Raw genomic sequence first — 19,098 nt, forward strand, 5'->3', positions numbered from 1 at the left:
CAGGGCAAGTTTTCCGCATGATTACAGTCTCCTGCACCATTAACAGTAGTAGGGACATCAATAGCAACAACAACAAGGTTAATAGTAACAGCAATAGCAACAGTACCACCATTAACAACGGCAAGAGCAAGAAGAAAATGAAGAAGAAAGGAAAAGAACAACAATAACAAAAAAGCAACAATAACAACCGCAACGACAATAACAATAACAATAACAATAACAACACAACAACCATCTCCACAACAACCACTACCACCAGTAACAAAACAACAGCAACAACAACAACAACAACAACAACAACAACAACACAAGTTCATTAATCAACACACAATCGAGACACGGCCCTGCATCGTCAGTATTTACGGGACCCATTGATTGCTTAACACTGATTCACGAGCCTTTCCCTCTCCTCTCCCTCCTCCTCCATCTCTGCCTACCACTCCTTATTTATAATTCTAGCCTTCCATGTTTTCTTCTATTCTTCTCTTCATTAGTTTTTCTTTCGGTTCTCCTGCGTTCCCTGTACCTTGTCTGCCATTAAATCAGGCATGATGCAAGGCGTGGGCAGCACTATTGGAGAACTATAAATCAGCAGAATAATAAAGTAAAGCATAAACTACCGAGTAACGAGTGAGCCTAGCTGCCCATACAGTTCACGCTTCACGGCTCATTTCGTCCCTGCATTCAAGCTGGATCATATTGAATACAGTTCAAAGAAGTGGTGTATAACTTTTTTTTTTTTCACACTGCACAGGGTATACTAGTTAGCTTATAGTGACCATATATTGTAACATTATGTTCTTCAGTTACAGTTGAAGAGGGTTTGAAAAAAGGACGCATGGAACTTTAGTAAACGTTTTTTTCTTGGGTATTCATTAATCTACTTATCTGTTTTTAATGATGTTTTATTTGTCTCACTTCTTTGTTTATTTTACTATTCATATACCATCCATAACTCCTTTTTATCCTTCACTATAATGATGCCTCTTCATCACTTGTCTCCCTTCCCTTCCTCCTCCTGGAGCGGGTACTCACAGCTCTCCATCCTGAAGTAGCACACCTGGTTGTCGAAAGGGTAGGCGCTGAAGTCCATGGGGCAGGACATCCTCGTGGTTACCCTGGCAGAAGAGAGAAGACGTCACACCTTCCATAAAAACGTAAGAAAATTACGAGAAGCTGGAAGAAGCTAACAAAGCTTTCAGGTGATAAGATGTATTGATGTTTTAGCTTTATAGAACTGCGTATAAAACAATATGTATCCACTATTGGAGAAATGCATAAATTTTAAAGAGTTGTTATGAAAAAATACCAGTCTTTTTCTTTATTTTCATTCAGACTGACTGTCTTCGGTTTCTTTCTTACCGTCACAATATTACATCTCTTACTATCTTTTAGCGCTATTCTCATGCTAACATCACTTCTGATTTTGCTAACTGCAAGCCTTCCCCCATCCCTCGGCGTCACGGCACAACACTTTCTTCTTTCTCTCATCCTTATTTTGTCCACCTCTCTAAAGCAGGAGTTAACTAGTACCCTCAAACATTCATACCTTTCCCAGTTAAACTCAGGCACTCCCTACCTGCTTCTGTACTTCTATCTATCCATGACCTGAACTCATTAAAAATGAAAGTTTCACGACATTTACCCCGTTCTTTTGGCTAACTTTCTCCACCTTGTTCGGAGACTGGCATCTTAGTGGCCTTTTAGTTCAATATTTTTTGTTGCCCTTGGTCATTTTTTCCCTCTTACATAAAAAAATGGTCCATCAATTTATATAACACTATTTATATATTATGTGCATAGAGCTAAAGAAATGTATAATTTCAATTCTAATGACCGGTATCACTGCAAAAAGGCGTCAATCTAAAAAAAGAAAGAAAAAAACCCCCACTTTCTTCACTTTTGACTACAAAAGGTGAGTTAAGAAATCCGGTAAAACTCTATACACTGGTTCATGAAATAAGGCATAAAATGTTTAGGATTTCAGCAGGAAGATCAGTTGCTAGAACGAAAAATGAACGCTTGTTTCATGATCTGGTGATAAAGATACAAAGATTGACTGGCCTGGTTATTTTTTTGGTGCTGTAGCAAGTAGAACTTAAACAAAGAACAAGATATTTCAAAGTCTGTTATGAGGGCACAGTGAAAGAATGTGTCAGTTTAGGTTCACGAGAACTCATTGTAATTGTTTGCTTACTTTCTCTGTGCTAACTGAAGACAGAACTTTTAATATATAAAGTTAGGAAATTTATCAGAATCATGCTAATGCTTTCTGGAAACCATCACGCAGTTAAACAATTCATCGATTTTTTTTTAACGCGTTTATACTAACACGGGGCTGAGAGAGAGAGAGAGAGAGAGAGAGAGAGAGAGAGAGAGAGAGAGAGAGAGAGAGAGAGAGAGAGAGAGAGAGAGAGAGAGAGAGAGAGAGAGAGAGAGAGAGAGAGAGAAAGAAAGAAAGCTCTTACTAATCGAACATTTACCAGGCTTATCTTGGTCGGCTATGATATGTCTTTCATTGTATTATTTCTTAAGATACTAAGTATGTTAATATCTTTTATCCTGATATCTGTCCATCTATATGATTATTTTCAGGACTACGTGACACCAATGTCGGGATAAGGCAAACTAACAGTATTATTCATGTTATAATCCATAAGTTAGACTATTTATTCAGTAATCACAAAACATAGATCACATTTAACAATAACCAGAATAAAAAGAACGACCATGGCACGCAACTGTATACGTGAACTGGCAACAGACACTAAGATGGAGGTGAGAATGTTTACTGGTGCTGGCGAGGTGAGCTTCTGGGTGAGTAAAGTGTTCAAGCGGGAGGGAAAAATTAGCTATCCTTAATAACATACAAGACAAGGATGAAATTAGCCTTCAGCGTGGCAGCGCGCGGCTATAAAGCAGACGCGAGGCAGCTGTTAAGCCAGCCAGGCACACTCACTGCCTTGACACGCGCCGCACGATGTATTTACCTGCCTCTTAATTAACAAAAAACCGAGTCTTAGGAATATTAGCCGCCTCAGCTCTTTACAGGCGAAATTTTCCAGAACACATTTTTCATTTGGCCGACCCTTAATTAAGCGTGTGAAGTTTAGATCAAACACTTACACTGTTATGTGTATTACCGTATACCAACTATGTATCATGTGTACCTTGAGTGAGAGAGGGACTAGTTTGCCTGGAGGAACCGTCTAAGCAAAAAAGATGTTTATCTATTTTAGGTCCAGCCAAGAGAAGAATTTGCCGAGCCTGGAGCTGTCCCTCACTAAAACAAATGAATGCTTAATAAAGTATGTCAGTGCCGCCCGTGTTCCTGTCAATGGGCAAAGTGGACGGGTGAGGGAGGCCTTCCTCTTTTATTGATTTTTTATTTTTATCCTTCTGTCCCTTGCCTTACCTGACACGTCTTCACTTTCATCTGTCTATCCATGTTATTTTTTACGTCTTACTGTTACTTCTGCATTACTCCGTCTTCTATCTATTTGCCTCTTCACACTCCAGGCGCTAATGTCTTCAACTGTTGTGGATCGCTAAAATACTGCTTCCTGTTAAGCAATATATATATATATATATATATATATATATATATATATATATATATATATATATATATATATATATATATATATATATATATATATATATATATAATTTTATTTGTTTATTTTTTTCATACGTCCAACTTATCCTTTGTTTCTCACGGTTACTGCTTTCCTATTTCCATCTTGGTGCAACTTTCTCGCCAACACTTTAGCCACTAACGTCCTGAACTACTGTATACAACTTCTCACTACTCTTTTTTTTTTCTTCTGTAACATTTTTCCACCTCTTCCTTCAAGTTCGTCCCACCTTTACCCAAAGCTTCCCTCTACCACCTAAATTAACACATGCTTTACTCTATCAAACTCATTTGCTCTTCACTTTATCTTTCCAGCTGGCGGTCTCCTATGCACTGCAACACGAGCCTAGGTCTGGATCAGATGTCGTTCCCATCTACCGTGTCCTGTCTCACTTAAACTCACCCTGTCTTCCTCTCTCTAGCTGACGCGCCCCAGTTCACCTCACTCACTTCCACCCTAGCTTGCCATGACGCACAGCTCCAGGCAGGAGTATAGAAATAAACAGGTGAGGAGCAACAGACATGTGTGAAACTTCGAGCGCGACACACTGACAACAAAAAAAAAAAAAAAAAAAAAAAGTTTTCGCCGATATGAGTGCAGTATTGATAAGAAGCAGGGGTGGCGGGGAGCGGCGCCAGTTGGGGTTGTCATGAAGTGACTGCTTTGGTCACGCCCTGTATTCTATCGAACCATAATCTGCCACAGCCCTTTCAGTCATGTATTAACGTTATTTATTCAATTATTACATAGTGTAAATCTGTACTTATTAATACGCATGTGCCGTTTTAACTGATATGCATTTGTATGCATGTTTGGGTATAAATGTGAACATGTTCATCATATTGGATTGGATATATGCAGTAATTAAGAGCTATATAAGTGTGGTTTTGTCTGATTATTTATTTCATCTTTCCTTTAGCTCTTTAACTTTTTCTACAAATCCACTGCAGATATTAATATTTCTAATGAAAGGGGAAGCTGGGTGTCCCTGGATAAGTTACGAGCATCGACAGAAGTTCCTCAAGACCAACACAGACAAACAATGGGAAACATACAAAGGACCAAGAGAGCAAGAGAGGGAAAGGATGGCAATGAAAAGTCAAATATGGGGACAGCAGAGAGGCAGCGTTGGCAAACACAAGAATGCTCCTGGCCAGTGAGATGGAGGCAATATGAAAGAATGCTCAATACGGAGTTGTCAATAGAGCAGGTTAAAAAAGAAACGGGACAGCGGGGCCTGAGGATTAAAAAGTGTGTGCATTAGGGATGTAAGTACAAGGACACCTGGATAGGCAAGATTGAAAACGCACTTACATAATATTTCTTAAACGTTTCTGTTTTCATAAGGATTATTTTTATAGAGAAAAAAACACTGGGGCAGGGAAAGCCGAAACGGTACCACTGGTAAAAAAATTATTGTAGTCAACATATACAGGGGGTTCTCAACCTTTATCTCGTTAAGAACTTCCTGAGTTATAAGGCCATCTATCCGAACTGATAGTAATCTGACATCGAATAGAATGTCAATTAAGTGACTAACACTAACTCAATATGCAATGGTGTACTACAAAGGATATTATTAGAACAACCATCTAAGTATCCCTGGAAATTCGTGAACACCAGGTTGAGAATCCCTGAATTTATAGACACTCATGTTGCCACACAATTTCTTTCTTTATGTAAGGGAGGTACCAGGCGAATTTTACCTTATCTTACTTAGATTAATTTGACCCAACGTATTTACAGTATCTTACTAGCCTAACATTCATACGTCCGAAAGAAATCATAAAAGAAAGAATTCACAAAAATCAATGACAGCAAGTATTAATTTACAACAGAATGTTAAGTTTTCAAAACACTAAGTAAGAAGAACTCTAGCAAGTGAGAAACAAGTTGAAAATATAGGTGAATATTATAGTAATTCTGGAAAGAAACGTAATTGAGTTAAGATAGATCGGTTACTTAGAACATAATTCTAGCATACGAGAAAGAGAAACGTAAAGTAGCCTTTCTATGGGGTTCCAACAGATGCCGTTGATGGGGTTGTGATAGGTTCTTTGAATGCCATTGATGGGGTTGTGACCGCTTCCTTGGAGTGCCTTTAATGGGGCTTGTGACAGCTTCTAAGGAATACTGTTGGTGGGGTTGTGACGGCTCCCTTGGAATGTCGTTGGTGGGGTTGTGGCGGCTTCTTTGGAGTGCCTTTGATGGTCATTATAACAGCTTCTAAAGAATGCCATTGGTGGGGTTGTGACGGTTTCCTTGGAATGCCGTTGGTGGCGTTGTGACAGCTTCCTTGGAGTGCTGTTGATCGGGTTGTGATGGCTTCCTTGGAATGCCTTTGATGGGAGTTGTGACAGCTTCAAAGGAATGCAGTTGGTGGGGTTGTGACAGTTTCTAAGGAATGCCGTTGGTGGGGTTGTGACAGCTTCCAAGGAATGCCGTTGGTCGGGTTGTGACGGCTTCCTTGGAGTGCCGTTGGTGGAGATATAATGGCTTCCTTGGAATGCCGTTGGTAGGGTTGTGATGACTTCTATGGAAAGCCGTTGATGGAGTTGTGATGGCTTCCTTGGAATGGCGTTGGTGGGGATATGACGGCTTCTAAGGAATGCCGTTGATGGGATAGTAGACACCTACCGAAACGATGATTTACTCCCAGCGAGGTCTAATAGCACTAGTTCATGGGGTGCTGTGATCCTTCCATTAAAGCTAGTTGTGATCTCACTGAACGTTTCCCTTTGTGTCTCACAACTCAATAAGGCAGTCACAGCCTGCCCTCTAAATACAACTCTCCTTCTTCACACAAAACTTACCACATATACACCCTTCACTTAAGATAATAAAAAAAAATGGCGACTCCATACCCAGCCTCGGAGTCCCCTTCTGGGAAGGAGACCCGAAATGTCCCCAGGTCAGACTGCTCTCTTGACGATCCCAAATGTCTTGACACCTCCCTCAACTTTTTCTACATTAAATTCTGCAACATTCAGATCCTAGATCTGATTATCAATCTGTGGAACACCACCTCATCTTCTTTTCCTCACCGAAACACAGCTGTCTGAGGCAACTGGCAGTAGCCTATTCTCTGTTCCCTCCTACTTTCTCTATTCTCATTTTCTTTCCAAAAGCTGGATGTTGCGAATATGTGCGCAACGATTTAACTTACTCTCGTGCCCACGCTCTTGAATCTTCTGAGTTTTCCACCAACTGGCTTATATTCAACAGTCACTCTCTAACTAAATTTATCTGTGCTGTCTCTCTCCCCTAACTCCTCTGACTATAGTAAATTCTTTGACTAATTAGCTTCCAAAGTGGAGCACATTCTGTCCCTCAACTCTCGCGCAGAGATCTCCATCCTTGGAGATTTCAATGTTCATCAGCTTTGGCGTTCCTCTCCCTTCACTGACCATCCTGGTGAACTAGCCTTCAACTTTGCTATCCTCCATGACCTAGAACAACTGGTGCAACACCCTACTCGTATTCCTGACCGTCTTGGAAACACGTCCAACATTCTTGATCTCTTCCTTACCTCTGCTTATGCTGTTACCCTATCATCTCTGTTGGGCTCCACCGATCACAATCTCATTTCTGTATCTTGTCCTATTTCTCCAGTCCCTCCACAGGATCCCCCAAAGCGAATGTGCCTCTGGCGTTTTCACTCTGCCAGTTGGAGGGACCTGAGGAGGTATTATGCTGATTTTTCTTGGAATGATTACTGTTTCCGTGTCAGAGACCCATCTCTTTGTGCTAAACGCATAATAGAGGTGATGGTGTCTGCCATGGAGGCGTACATTCTTCATTCTTTCTCTCAACCTAAACCTTCTAGACCTTGGTGTAACACAGCCTATTCTCGTGCTATACATGATTGAGAGGTTGCCCACAAAAGATACTTGAGCCTTCCACCTCCCAAATCTCATGGACATTATATATATATATATATATATATATATATATATATATATATATATATATATATATATATATATATATATATATATATATATCGAAAGCTTTAGATAGAGTCTGGCATAAAGCTTTGATTTCCAAACTGTCCTCCTACGGTTTCTATCCTTCTCCTTTCTGACCGCTCTATTGCTGCTGTGGTAGACGGCCACTGTTCTTTACTCAGGGTTCTATCCTGTCACCCACTCTCTTTCTATTGTTCATTAATGATATTCTTAACCAAACTTCTTGCCCTATCCACTCCTATGCTGATGATACCACCCAACATCTTTCCACGTCCTTTCAGAAACGTCCAACCCTTCAGGAAGTCAACAGATCACGCAGGGACGCCACAGATCGCCTGACTTCTGATCTTTCTAAGATTTCCGATTGAAAAAGAGAAAATCTAGTAGTTTTCAATGTCTTAAAAACTCAATTCCTCCATCTATCAACTCGACACAACCTTCCAGACAACTATTCCCTCTTCTTCAATGACACTTAACTGTCTCTCTCTTCCACAATGAATATCCTTGGTCTGTCCTTTACTCATAATCTTAACTGGAAACTTCACATCTCATCTCTTGCTAAAACAGCTTCTATGAAGTTAGGCTTTCTGCGGCGTCTCCGCATGTTTTTCTCGCCCCTCTAACTGCTTGCTCTATACAAGGGCCTTATCCGCTCCTATATGGAGTACTCTTCGCATGTCTGGGGGGGTTCCACTAACTCAGTTTTATTAGATAAGGTGGAATCAAAAACTTTTCGTCTCATCAACTCCCCTCCTCTGTCTGACTGTCTTCAGCCTCTCTCACCGCCAAAATGTTGCATCTCTTTTTATCTTTTATTGTTATTTGTATGCTAACTGTTCTACTGATTTCGCTAACTGCATGCCTTCCCTCCACCTGCGGTTTCGCTGCACAAGACTTTGTTCTTTCTCTCACCCCTGTCCAACTCTCTAACTACAGTGGCTCCCAAACTTTTGGCATTCACGACCCCTTACCTAAAAGTTTGAAACCCATGTGATCCCCTACTAAGGGCTTACTATCAGCAGCTTAATTTTGTGTTACATACACATACACATTCACACATGCACATTCACTCAAAGGCAAGCATGCATACACCCATAATATCACTTAATGACATTGAACTAATGTAGCACACGCTTTGTTTTGCACCGGAAAAAAAAAAAAAATGTAAGAGCATAAAAATGTTATTGATAAGATAAAATTAATAATATCCCAATCTACTTCTGGCAAGGCTACGTGACTCCCCTGCCAAGGCTTCGCGAACCCCAGGGGCGGGGGCGCGACCCACCGGTTGGAAACTCCTGCTCTAACACAAGAGTTAACCAGTACTCTCAATCATTCATGCCTTTCTCTGGTAAACTCTGGAACTCCCTGCCTGCTTCTCTATTTCCGTCTTCCTACGACTTGAATTCTGTGTTGGAAACTCCTGCTCTAACACAAGAGTTAACCAGTACTCTCAATCATTCATGCCTTTCTCTGGTGAACTCTGGAACTCCCTGCCTGCTTCTCATTTCCGTCTTCCTACGACTTGAATTCTTTTAAGGGACATTTGTTCCTTGATTTTGGCTTCTTTCTTACTACTCTTTAAGGGAACCAGCACTCAAGTGGTCCTTTTTTTTTGTACTGTTGCCTTTGGCTGGCCTTCTTTCCTACATAAAAAAAGACTTCTATGGAATGCTGTTGGCGGGGTTGTGACGGTTTCTATGGGCAAATCTTAGGATAAAACACTCTTCAAGCCCAAAATAGTTGCAATCCTTATAAGGAATGCCGTTATGTTTAATTTCATGAGTCTTTTATTTCTGAGGTTTGCCTTTAGTGCGACTGTCGAGGTTTGTCCTGATTCCAGCTAGGCTTTTTAACATCCTCCACTTCGTTGCATGAAATATAAGGTGCCCTCACTAGTATTAGTATAACATCAAAGAGGATAGGGCGAGAGTATTTTTTTGCTGTACTTACTACACTGTTTCTTATGGAGGATAGCTTGGCAGTAGAATTATCTGTGGCTATCATATAGATTAGTTCTATGGCTGTGTCGTTCTTGCCGTTAATAATGAACATAATTTGTTAGCACTGGTTACTGAACAACACAGTGTTTTTAATCTTCCCTTCAAGACAAACAACATGCAATGGTTTTACATGTAGATTAATAAGATCTCTAGCTAATCAGATCAGCCATCTAAGTGCCCTTGGAAATCTTGTTATGAAGCCCTGGGGGCTCGCGAAACCCAGGTTGAGAACATGTCGCTGTGACCATATATCTCAAATGTTAGTGTCTCTCACAAACATTATTTTCTATAAGCCACAGAGTTTATTATACAAGTTCTTATCATAAGAAAATTATAAATAAGAATAAAAAAATAACAGAATTTGAACTAAAGAGAACTTTAATTTCAAGAAATATAAAAATATAAAACAAACACGAGTAAGACTAGAGAAAAATTGACCATGTCAAAATTTTCAGAAAGAAAAAATAAACGAAAAGAAAACAAGATAAGCAATATTTGATAATGATGCATTTCTCTCTCTCTCTCTCTCTCTCTCTCTCTCTCTCTCTCTCTCTCTCTCTCTCTCTCTCTCTTTCTTTCTGCTTCGTGCTTTGTATTCAGTCTTTCATGTCGGGAAATGAGCGAGTGAACGAAATGACAGAGCGAGCGAGAGAGTGAGTGTGCGAGTGAGCGGGAACTTCGATTAAAGCGACGAAATACTGGACAAGATAGTCAAAAGTGCTTTTAATGATGGAATGGAGTGCTTTTCCATACTCCTGTGTCATCTCCGCGTCGCTTTACTGAGAAACACACTGATAACCAGCCACGTGCGAATCTTCAAGGCCGCTACTAGGACTGCAAGACTTGAAGAAAACAATGGCCTTGACAGAGACCAGGGAGGAGAGAGATAAGTGAACTGTGTGGGTGAAAAAAAAAAAGATGATGATGATGATGATGATGGTGGTGGTGGTGATAATGATGATGATTAGTCTTAATCTATTACTGATAATATTCATAAAGGTGTACACCCTATTAGTATTCACTTTGACCCTAAAAGTCTACAATCTAATTTGTACTGCTGTACTAGCGGATAGCGGATATATTTCCCATTACATTGTTATCATAAGAACGTGAAAAAATAATGGAAGCTGCAAAAAGTAATCAAGTCTATGAGTGGCAGTACTTGTATTTCCAGTCTGGTACACTAGGTTTTGTTTGCAGGAGGAGGAGGAGGAGGAGGAGGAGGAGGAGGAGGAGGAGGAGGAGGAGGAGGAGGAGGAGAAAGAGGATGAAAAAAGAAGGAAAACGAAATAAAAGTAGAAGGAAGAAACAAGGAAAGTAAAGAAAAATCCCATAAGAGGATGAGAATGATAAAAAGATTGAAAATACAAAGGAGAACAGGCAAGAAAAAATAATCAGGAAAAGAACTAAGGAAGACGAGAAAGGAGAAAGGAAAAAAGGAAAAAATAAAAGTGGAAGAGGAGGAGAAGAAAGAGAAGCAGAATTAAAAGGAAAAAGAAAAGGAGATGACAGAGAGAAGGAGGAGGAGGATAGAAAGAAGCAGTTGATTATGTTTCCGAGGTTTGCAGCACAAAAGATCAAAAGATGAAGAATAGGACAATTAGGAGCAACCATAATGGTGCAACCGTTTAGGTGCCGTGGAACAATTGGGCAAAGACATTCGTCGTGGCCGTTTTGGCGCCGACTGTACCGTTAAGAGCAAGCTTAAAATTAAAATCAAGGGATGAGTTTTAAAAGCTTTTAAACCAATTATACTGAAGATCAAAAACCTTCAATTTCTTAAACACTAAAGTTGTTAAAGTCTTTTATTTAATTAATTTAGTAATTTTCAGCAAGACTCCTTGAGTACTGAATACCATCCAAGTTTTCAATTTTAAGATCACGTATTGTTCTATCTGCATATCTATACTTTTTAGTTTTTGTGGCAGTTTATGGCCGGCTAGTAACCTTTCATTACATGCATCTCTACATTTCTGTACTTGCCGCAGGCCATCAATTAGTTTCTTTGTGGTCGGATGTCGTGATGTTGCATGCCAAGTTTGTATTCCAATAGACGGTGGGCTGTTCGGTTATCCCCGTATAATGTTCTCTGATGAAGGTTCCAAATGTCAAGGCGAAATATATGTGTTCGTCTTCCATTTCCTCGTCTGTTCAGACAACCAACATTTATACCTACAAACCAGTTGAGTAAAACTTGATGTTTTTGCGGTAGCTTGACCGCTAGAGCATCCAGATATTCATCGATCTTGTTCAAGGTACGTACACAAGTACAATGACAATAATCACTTAAGTTTTTAACGAGGTCGCAATAGTTAAGAAACGCATGTTAGTCCCTCACCCATGGCAGCCACACTACCACTGGCATCTTTTGGTCCCCCCTTGACAGGCACATGATCACTGGTATTCTTTGGTCCTCCTCTTCGGTAGCCAAACAATCACTGGCATGCATTGACGTTACCGTAAACCAGGGGCGACACGCTACTGACGAAGTGATAGTGACTCTCCTAACATGATAGTCAGCCCTCCTACAGGTGGGACAACACTCTCAGACACTACTGGGTGTGAATACAGGAAACGCCACGGTGTGACCGTACACTAAGGATACCGCGATCATGATGAAGAGATAGGAATCTCAACATGACTGTCAACCCTTTTGCAGATGATACAACACTCTCACATCCTTGGGGAGTGCAAGAAAGGCCACAGTGTCGCTGTACACCAAGGGTGTCAGCCTCGTGACGAAGGGATGGTGACTCAATATGACCTTTAACCGTCCTACAGGTTAACCCTTATACTGCCAGGGCCGCCGGGGTGGCTTGTCTAGTAGACCAGAGGTTCCCAAACTTTACCATGCTAAGGACCCCCCAGATATTTAAGTCCCATCCGAGGACCCCCAGCCAATCAGAAGTTACTATTACCATACCAAGGTACCCATTATATGATTACAATGCAGTAAATTTACTATTTGCATATTCCTACACGAAGAAAGTCTTAAAATAAACATTTGAAATATTTTCAAAAAAGTCTGACGACACATGGCGCAATCGCTGAATTTTAAGTGCTTAAGTGTTTTGTTTAAGTGTTAGTGAGAAGAAGAAAAACAAAAGGGAAGTTATTTGTGATCAATTCAAGTAGTGAGTCATTTTTTATATAATTAATTCCATACTTAAGATTACTTAAAGATAATAATACTACTTATAATTTCCTTTCTAGACTTAAATCATTCCTACATATTTGAGCATTACACTACGTCGTAATAAATTCAAATTAACCCTTAAACCTCGGGGACTTTAAGACTTTTCACTGCGCTAACTCGGGAGGTTTGGCGAGAAACACACAAAATAGCTTGTATTCACATACTGATTATACTAGGAAATTCAATAAAGAGTGAGTACAAATGATATTATGTCCACAACCGACTCTTCCTCTTTGCAATGCAAAAAACCAGAAGCATCTAGATGCTATGGTTACCAAAATATCACAGGTTGAATGAGGTGCTATCATCGGTGTGCGTGGCGATCGGCTGCGCCGGCACCTGGCTAAAGTGAAAGAAAACGGGTTTGGCGGGAGAAGTAGCGGACCCCCTAGGACCTTCTCAGGGACCCCCAGGGGTCCGGGGACCCCAGTTTGGGAACCACTGTAGTAGACTGCCATGCGTCTTCGTACGCAGTCAGTCATTAAGTCGTATTAACAGTTATAGTAATAGTAGTAATAGCAATAGTAGTAGTAGTAGTGGTAGTGTCGTGATCCGAGCTGTTGCACGACGTTGCACAAATTCTCTAGCTACTGGTTACAAAAAGCCAAAGGTTTTTTCTACCTTTAATTAACAAAAATAATATCTATACATAAGATGTTCGATTCGGCGCCGGCAAATGACAACCACAACTCCTTCTGTCGCCTTCTCTACTGCAATTCATTACAATTTCTCTTACAACCGTATAAGAATTACTTTAATCTCATATACGAATGCAACAACGTAACTCGTCACTGAACATCCATAATTGTTTCATGTGCAATAATTCAAACTTACTCTCTTCATATATCAATATCTGAACAATGTGCCTTATTTATCCGTAAATCTCATATGCAGTAAGTACAACATTCCCCCTTTCAACCAGTTACCCATATATAAAAATTACCTTTACTTGATACATGAATAAAAGCAACCAACGTAAAACACCACAAAATATATTACCATACACATAGAGTTACCTTACTCCGTTCGCGAAAATGACAACGTAACACACCACCGAATATAATGACAAATCTTGATATATCCACGCAAGTAACTTCACTCAACAAGTCTCATATGGAACAAACCCACTTTCTCTTAGTAACAATATATAAAAACTACTTTAACTTCGTCCACGAATACACACAAGTAACTTACTCGTCAAAGCAACACCACATTCTTTACTCGTAACACGGGAATGTAAGTATATCACGGCGTCATATTGATCCAAGTACATATTATACATAAACACATATCCTAAAATAATACCTTAACATCCTATCATGGTTCCTCCTCCAATCTAATTTACCTCAAGAGACTGCATTGAAACTCATAGCTCCACTTACTGTTTATATGAAGTACAAAACGTTGGCTCCTCTCTAATTCCGTTCTCGTCTCTCTCTGCCCCATGCCTCTACAATTTCCCTTCAGGAACTTGACCTGCACAACACGCCCCTCAAATGTAAGGTTCACAAATCAAGTACAAGCTCACGTGACCCCCACGTGTATGGTATCAACAATATCTAAGAACAACAACAACATCACAGGATGTTTATCTGACCTGGGCTGGCCTGGGTTATTAACTGTTTCCTTTTCACCCTCCTGCCACTTCTAATCCCTTTTATGGCTGTGTGCAACAACACACAGAATACTGGCAAACTGTCATACATCGATGTTTTCTTTATTTCTTGTTTCTTCATATTTCAATTATGATGTGGGCAGCAGCAGCAGCTGTTGTTGTTGTTGTTGTTGTTGTTGTTGTTGTTGTTGTTGTTGTTGTAGCAGCAGCTGCAGCAGCAGCAGCAGCAGCAGCAGCTGCTGCTGCTGCTGTAGTAGTAGCAGTAGTAGTAGTAGTAGTAGTAGTAGTAGTAGTAGTAGTAGTAGTAGTAGTAGTAGTAGTAGTAGTAGTAGTAGTAGTAGTAGTAGTAGTAGTAGTAGTAGCATAAAAACAAAACATTTCATCTTATCCCCTTCATGTCTTCCTTTTTTCCTTGTAATTACAGAATGTTGTGGTTAAAAGATAAAAAAAATCAAGGACATAAGAAAATCAGAACATAAAGTAGATCAACATGTGGCAGTTCTTGTATACATGTTTACTTACGTCCACTCATCCTCCCTATACAGAAATCTATTACTTGATCTAAAGTCCGCCATGAAGTAGGCAGCCGCCAATGCATTACTGGCTCTATCCAGGCATCTAGGAACATGTGCATCATGATATTCACGGGCAACAGACGTGCAAGGTACACACTCCTTATATTATACTAAGCGATGCAAAGCTGCCTTGTCTTGTTTCACTGATCACCTTAATTTTCCACAATTTTCAAACACCCTCGTTTTTCACTTGCAATCGATGATTTTCTATTCGGATCAAAATCTAAATGAAGATCGAAAAAAGTTTCGGCCAAAATTTGTTGAGGGCCGTGACGGCCTTGGGCGCCGCACTGGGGGAGAAGGTGGCTGTCGGGTCCGGCCTGGGGCCCAAGGCAGGGAACTGGCAGCAGGTCCTTCTATTCCTTTGCGGCCTCAAGCTTTAGTGATAATCATCCACTTGCAGTGCCTCATACTAGGCAAGGAGTTGCCATAAGCAAGGGATCAATGTCTACCATTCACCAGATGTTGACCAGAGAGGGAGTCCTTATAGGGAAATAAGAGCTCCTTCCATAGAGTCTGGTGGAGGGTGTCTCTTGATTGTGGTAGCACTGGGCTGAATAAATCGCCATGAACGAGGGCACGCTGTGCACCATGCACTAGACACTGGCAGTACGAGGGGAGTCCTTTAGAGGTGAGAGGGCTCACTTCATGCCAGTGGCTGGGGCGTAGTGTGTGGCACGCTGTGCACCATGCACCAGACACTGGCAGGACGAGGGGGGTCCTTCAGGGGTGAGAGGACTCACTTCATGCCAGTGGCTGGGGTGTGGTGTGTGGCACGCTGTGCGCCATACACCAGACACTGGCAGTACGAGGGGTCCTTCAGGGGTGAAAGGGCTCCTTCATGTCAGTGGCTGGGGTGTGGTGTGTGGCACGCTGGGCGCCATACACCAGACACTGGCAGTACGAGGGGTCCTTCAGGGGTGAAAGGGCTCCTTCATGTCAGTGGCTGGGGTGTGGTGTGTGGCACGCTGGGCGCCATACACCAGACACTGGCAGTACGAGGGGGTCCTTCAGGGGTGAAAGGGCTCCTTCATGCCAGTGGCTGGGGTGTGGCGTGTGGCACGCTGTACGTTATGCACCAGACATTGGCAGGACGAGGAGGGTCCCCTACTGGTGAGAGGACTCACTTCATGACAGTGGCTGGGGCGTGGTGTGTGGTGGGTCATTGCTCATGGCGATTCGTGTGAGGCGCGGCAAGGTTGCCTCGTCACTGCTCTCACACCCTCGGGACTGGAATGAACCCTTGGGGAAGAAGGGTTCGGCTCAGTACCAACCCAGGAAACTAGAATTCAAATAGTTTCGTCATCGTTATCAACCGCTTCGTTATCGAGGAATCGCTTCGTGGAAAAACGCATCGTGGAAAATATTATCGTGGAAAATCGTATCGCAGAAAATATTAACGAGGAGAATCGCATCGCGGAAAATATTATCGTGAAAAATCGAATCGTAGAAAATATTATCGTGGAAAATTTTATCGTGGAAAATCGAATCGTGGAAAATATTATCGTGTAAAATCAAATCGTGAAAAATATTATCGTGGAAATTATTATTGATGAGAATCGCATTGCGGAAAATATCGTGTAAAATCGAATCGCGGAAAATATTATCGTGGAAAATATTATCGAGAAGAATCGTATCGCGGAAAATATTATCGTGGAAAGTCAAATCGTGGAAAAAATTATCGTGGAAAAACGCATCGTGAAAAATATTATCGTTGAAAATCGTATCGCGGAAAGTTGTAAGGTTGTTTATTCATTTATTTATTTATTTATGTATTTATCATGCACTTTATAATATATATGTACTGTACCATGGTGTTATAATTTTGTACTTCTCGATATTATTTTTTTCATTCATAATTCAGGACAGACTATGTAAAAATGAATGAGAGAGAGAGAGAGAGAGAGAGAGAGAGAGAGAGAGAGAGAGAGAGAGAGAGAGAGAGAGAGAGAGAGAGAGAGAGAGAATAACAACAAGAGTACAGGGAGGCAGTGGAGTAGTGGATAAGGTGGTGACCGTGGGATCGGGCAGACGTCCACGCATAGGTTCAAATCCACCAAGTATCGCAGTGACACTTTGCCATTTGTCGAGTAATTTAAAATCACCTACATGTCACCATGATACCCAGGTTCTAGGTCAGCGTTTCCCAACTTGTGGTGCTAGCACTCTCTGGGGATGGTGAAATCAATTATAGGGGTGTTGGGAGGTGATACACACACTTCACTTTCTTTCATCCTTATAATTACAACATTTCAATAAGGGGTGCTGGACTCCTTAGAAATGACAACAGGGAGTGCTATGGTAGGAAAAGGTTCTAGATGGTTACACCAAAGATGCGCTTAGGTGGTGATATGGACCCTAATATGGGTACCACTATCAATAAAATTGCTTGCGCCACTAATGGTTGGAAGTTGAACAGCACTTCCAATACTCTTCAAGTTACCTTCAGGAGCTATACGCCAGGAAATAAAATAAAAAATATGTAGTAGTAGTAGTAGTAGTAGTAGTAATCTTCACAAACTCTAGGGTGAAACACAACCACGATTCACTTACTCTGCGAACAAACGCCCCACATTTCCCTCTCTCCCACTTTCTTTCTCTGTCCCTCTCACTCACTCACTCACTCACACACCTCTCATCTCTCTCTCTCTCTCTCTCTCTCTCTCTCTCTCTCTCTCTCTCTCTCTCTCTCTCTCTCTCTCTCTCTCTCTCTCTCTCTCTCTCTCTCTCTCTCTCTCTCTCTCTCTCACACACTCTCTCTCTTTCCTCTCCCACGCTCTCTCTGTCCATTTCACTCACTCTCTTGTTAGCTAATCCAGTGTAAGCATTCATGAGTTCATATCTATAAATCCGTTCATCTTCGCGTGGTATATCTCGGCTCTTCAAAAGTTTTGCAGAGTGCGCCGTTGCTCCACACCAACCCCCAGCGTGGTTCCTCTGTCTAGGTGTTGAAGATTTTTGTCTTTCGTCTCGCTTTGAATTTCACTTGAATCTTGCACCACGGCAATAATTGATATGCTCTTTGTCAGTACTGCCTGGGCCGCCGGGGTGACTTGTCTAGTAGACTGTCGTGCAGAGCCGCCCGGCCGGCTCTTACATAACTTTTCGTCTTCGTACGCGGTTTCGGCCAGCCAGTCTTCCGCGCATCTGAATTTGAGTAGGCTGTATACATTTTTTCTCTGTTGTTCCTTTCTTTTTCTTTCCAGTCACCTTAATATTGTTTGAATACTGAATGAAGGACAGTAGAAATGAACAGCAATGAATAAAGCTGAAAATCATAGAATACAAATGAGATTACCAGTAGGCTATCTATTGCTTTCAATCTTTTTTTTTTCTCCATTAACTTGAAGCTTTTATGAATTAAGTGATTGATATAAAGATATTAACTAATAAAGAGACAAACTTTCCTTGAGCAAGAAAACTACGGCACTTTTCAGACAACTAGACAAGAAGGGAAATAACTCCATATTTATTTATACCAAATTGTAGACAAAATCTTCATCCACCGTAGCCTACACACACACACACACACACACACACACACACACACACACACACACACACACACACACACACACACACACACACACACACACAGTCTCTCTAGTAGTAGTAGTAGTAGTAGTAGTAGTAGTAGTAGTAGTAGTAGTAGTAGTAATAATAATAATAATAGTAGTAGTAGCATTAGTATAAGTAATAGTAGTAGAACCAGTAGTAGTAGCTAATATAGTACCTAGTAGTAGTAGTAGTAGTAGTAGTAGTAGTAGTAGTAGTAGTAGTAGTATAATATTTTATCATTATTATTATTTTTGTTATTATTATTATTATTATTATTATTATTATTATTATTATTATTATTATCATTATTATTATCATCATCATCATTCTTATTATTATCATTACTACTACTACTACTATATAGGTGTTTTCTGCAATGGTTAACAAGTGGGAGGAATTTTAGATTTCAATCCAGACGGGAGGATAGCCACCAGCAAGCGGCTGGCTCCCGCCACCCCTTCAGGACCTTGAAACCATTTAGTTGCCAAGTTGCTGATTTCTCTTAATTTTTACTAGCATTCTTTCAGTCTGAATTAAAGTTTTTT

The 19,098-nt window shown here is 40.8% G+C and overlaps 1 protein-coding gene across 2 annotated transcripts in view; it reads right to left on the reverse strand.

Annotated features, from left to right (window-relative positions):
• Positions 1-19,098, reverse strand: part of LOC123504859 (glutamate-gated chloride channel alpha-like) — a 294,033-nt gene that overhangs the window by 17,046 nt on the left and 257,889 nt on the right. For both annotated transcript variants that reach the window (XM_045255762.1, XM_045255763.1), the window contains one exon: positions 1,036-1,118. In XM_045255762.1, the coding sequence (XP_045111697.1) occupies positions 1,036-1,118 (83 nt within the window). The remainder of the gene's footprint in view (positions 1-1,035; positions 1,119-19,098) is intronic.

Source organism: Portunus trituberculatus, chromosome 17, assembly GCF_017591435.1.
Source record: "Portunus trituberculatus isolate SZX2019 chromosome 17, ASM1759143v1, whole genome shotgun sequence".
NCBI classification, from domain to species: domain Eukaryota; kingdom Metazoa; phylum Arthropoda; class Malacostraca; order Decapoda; family Portunidae; genus Portunus; species Portunus trituberculatus.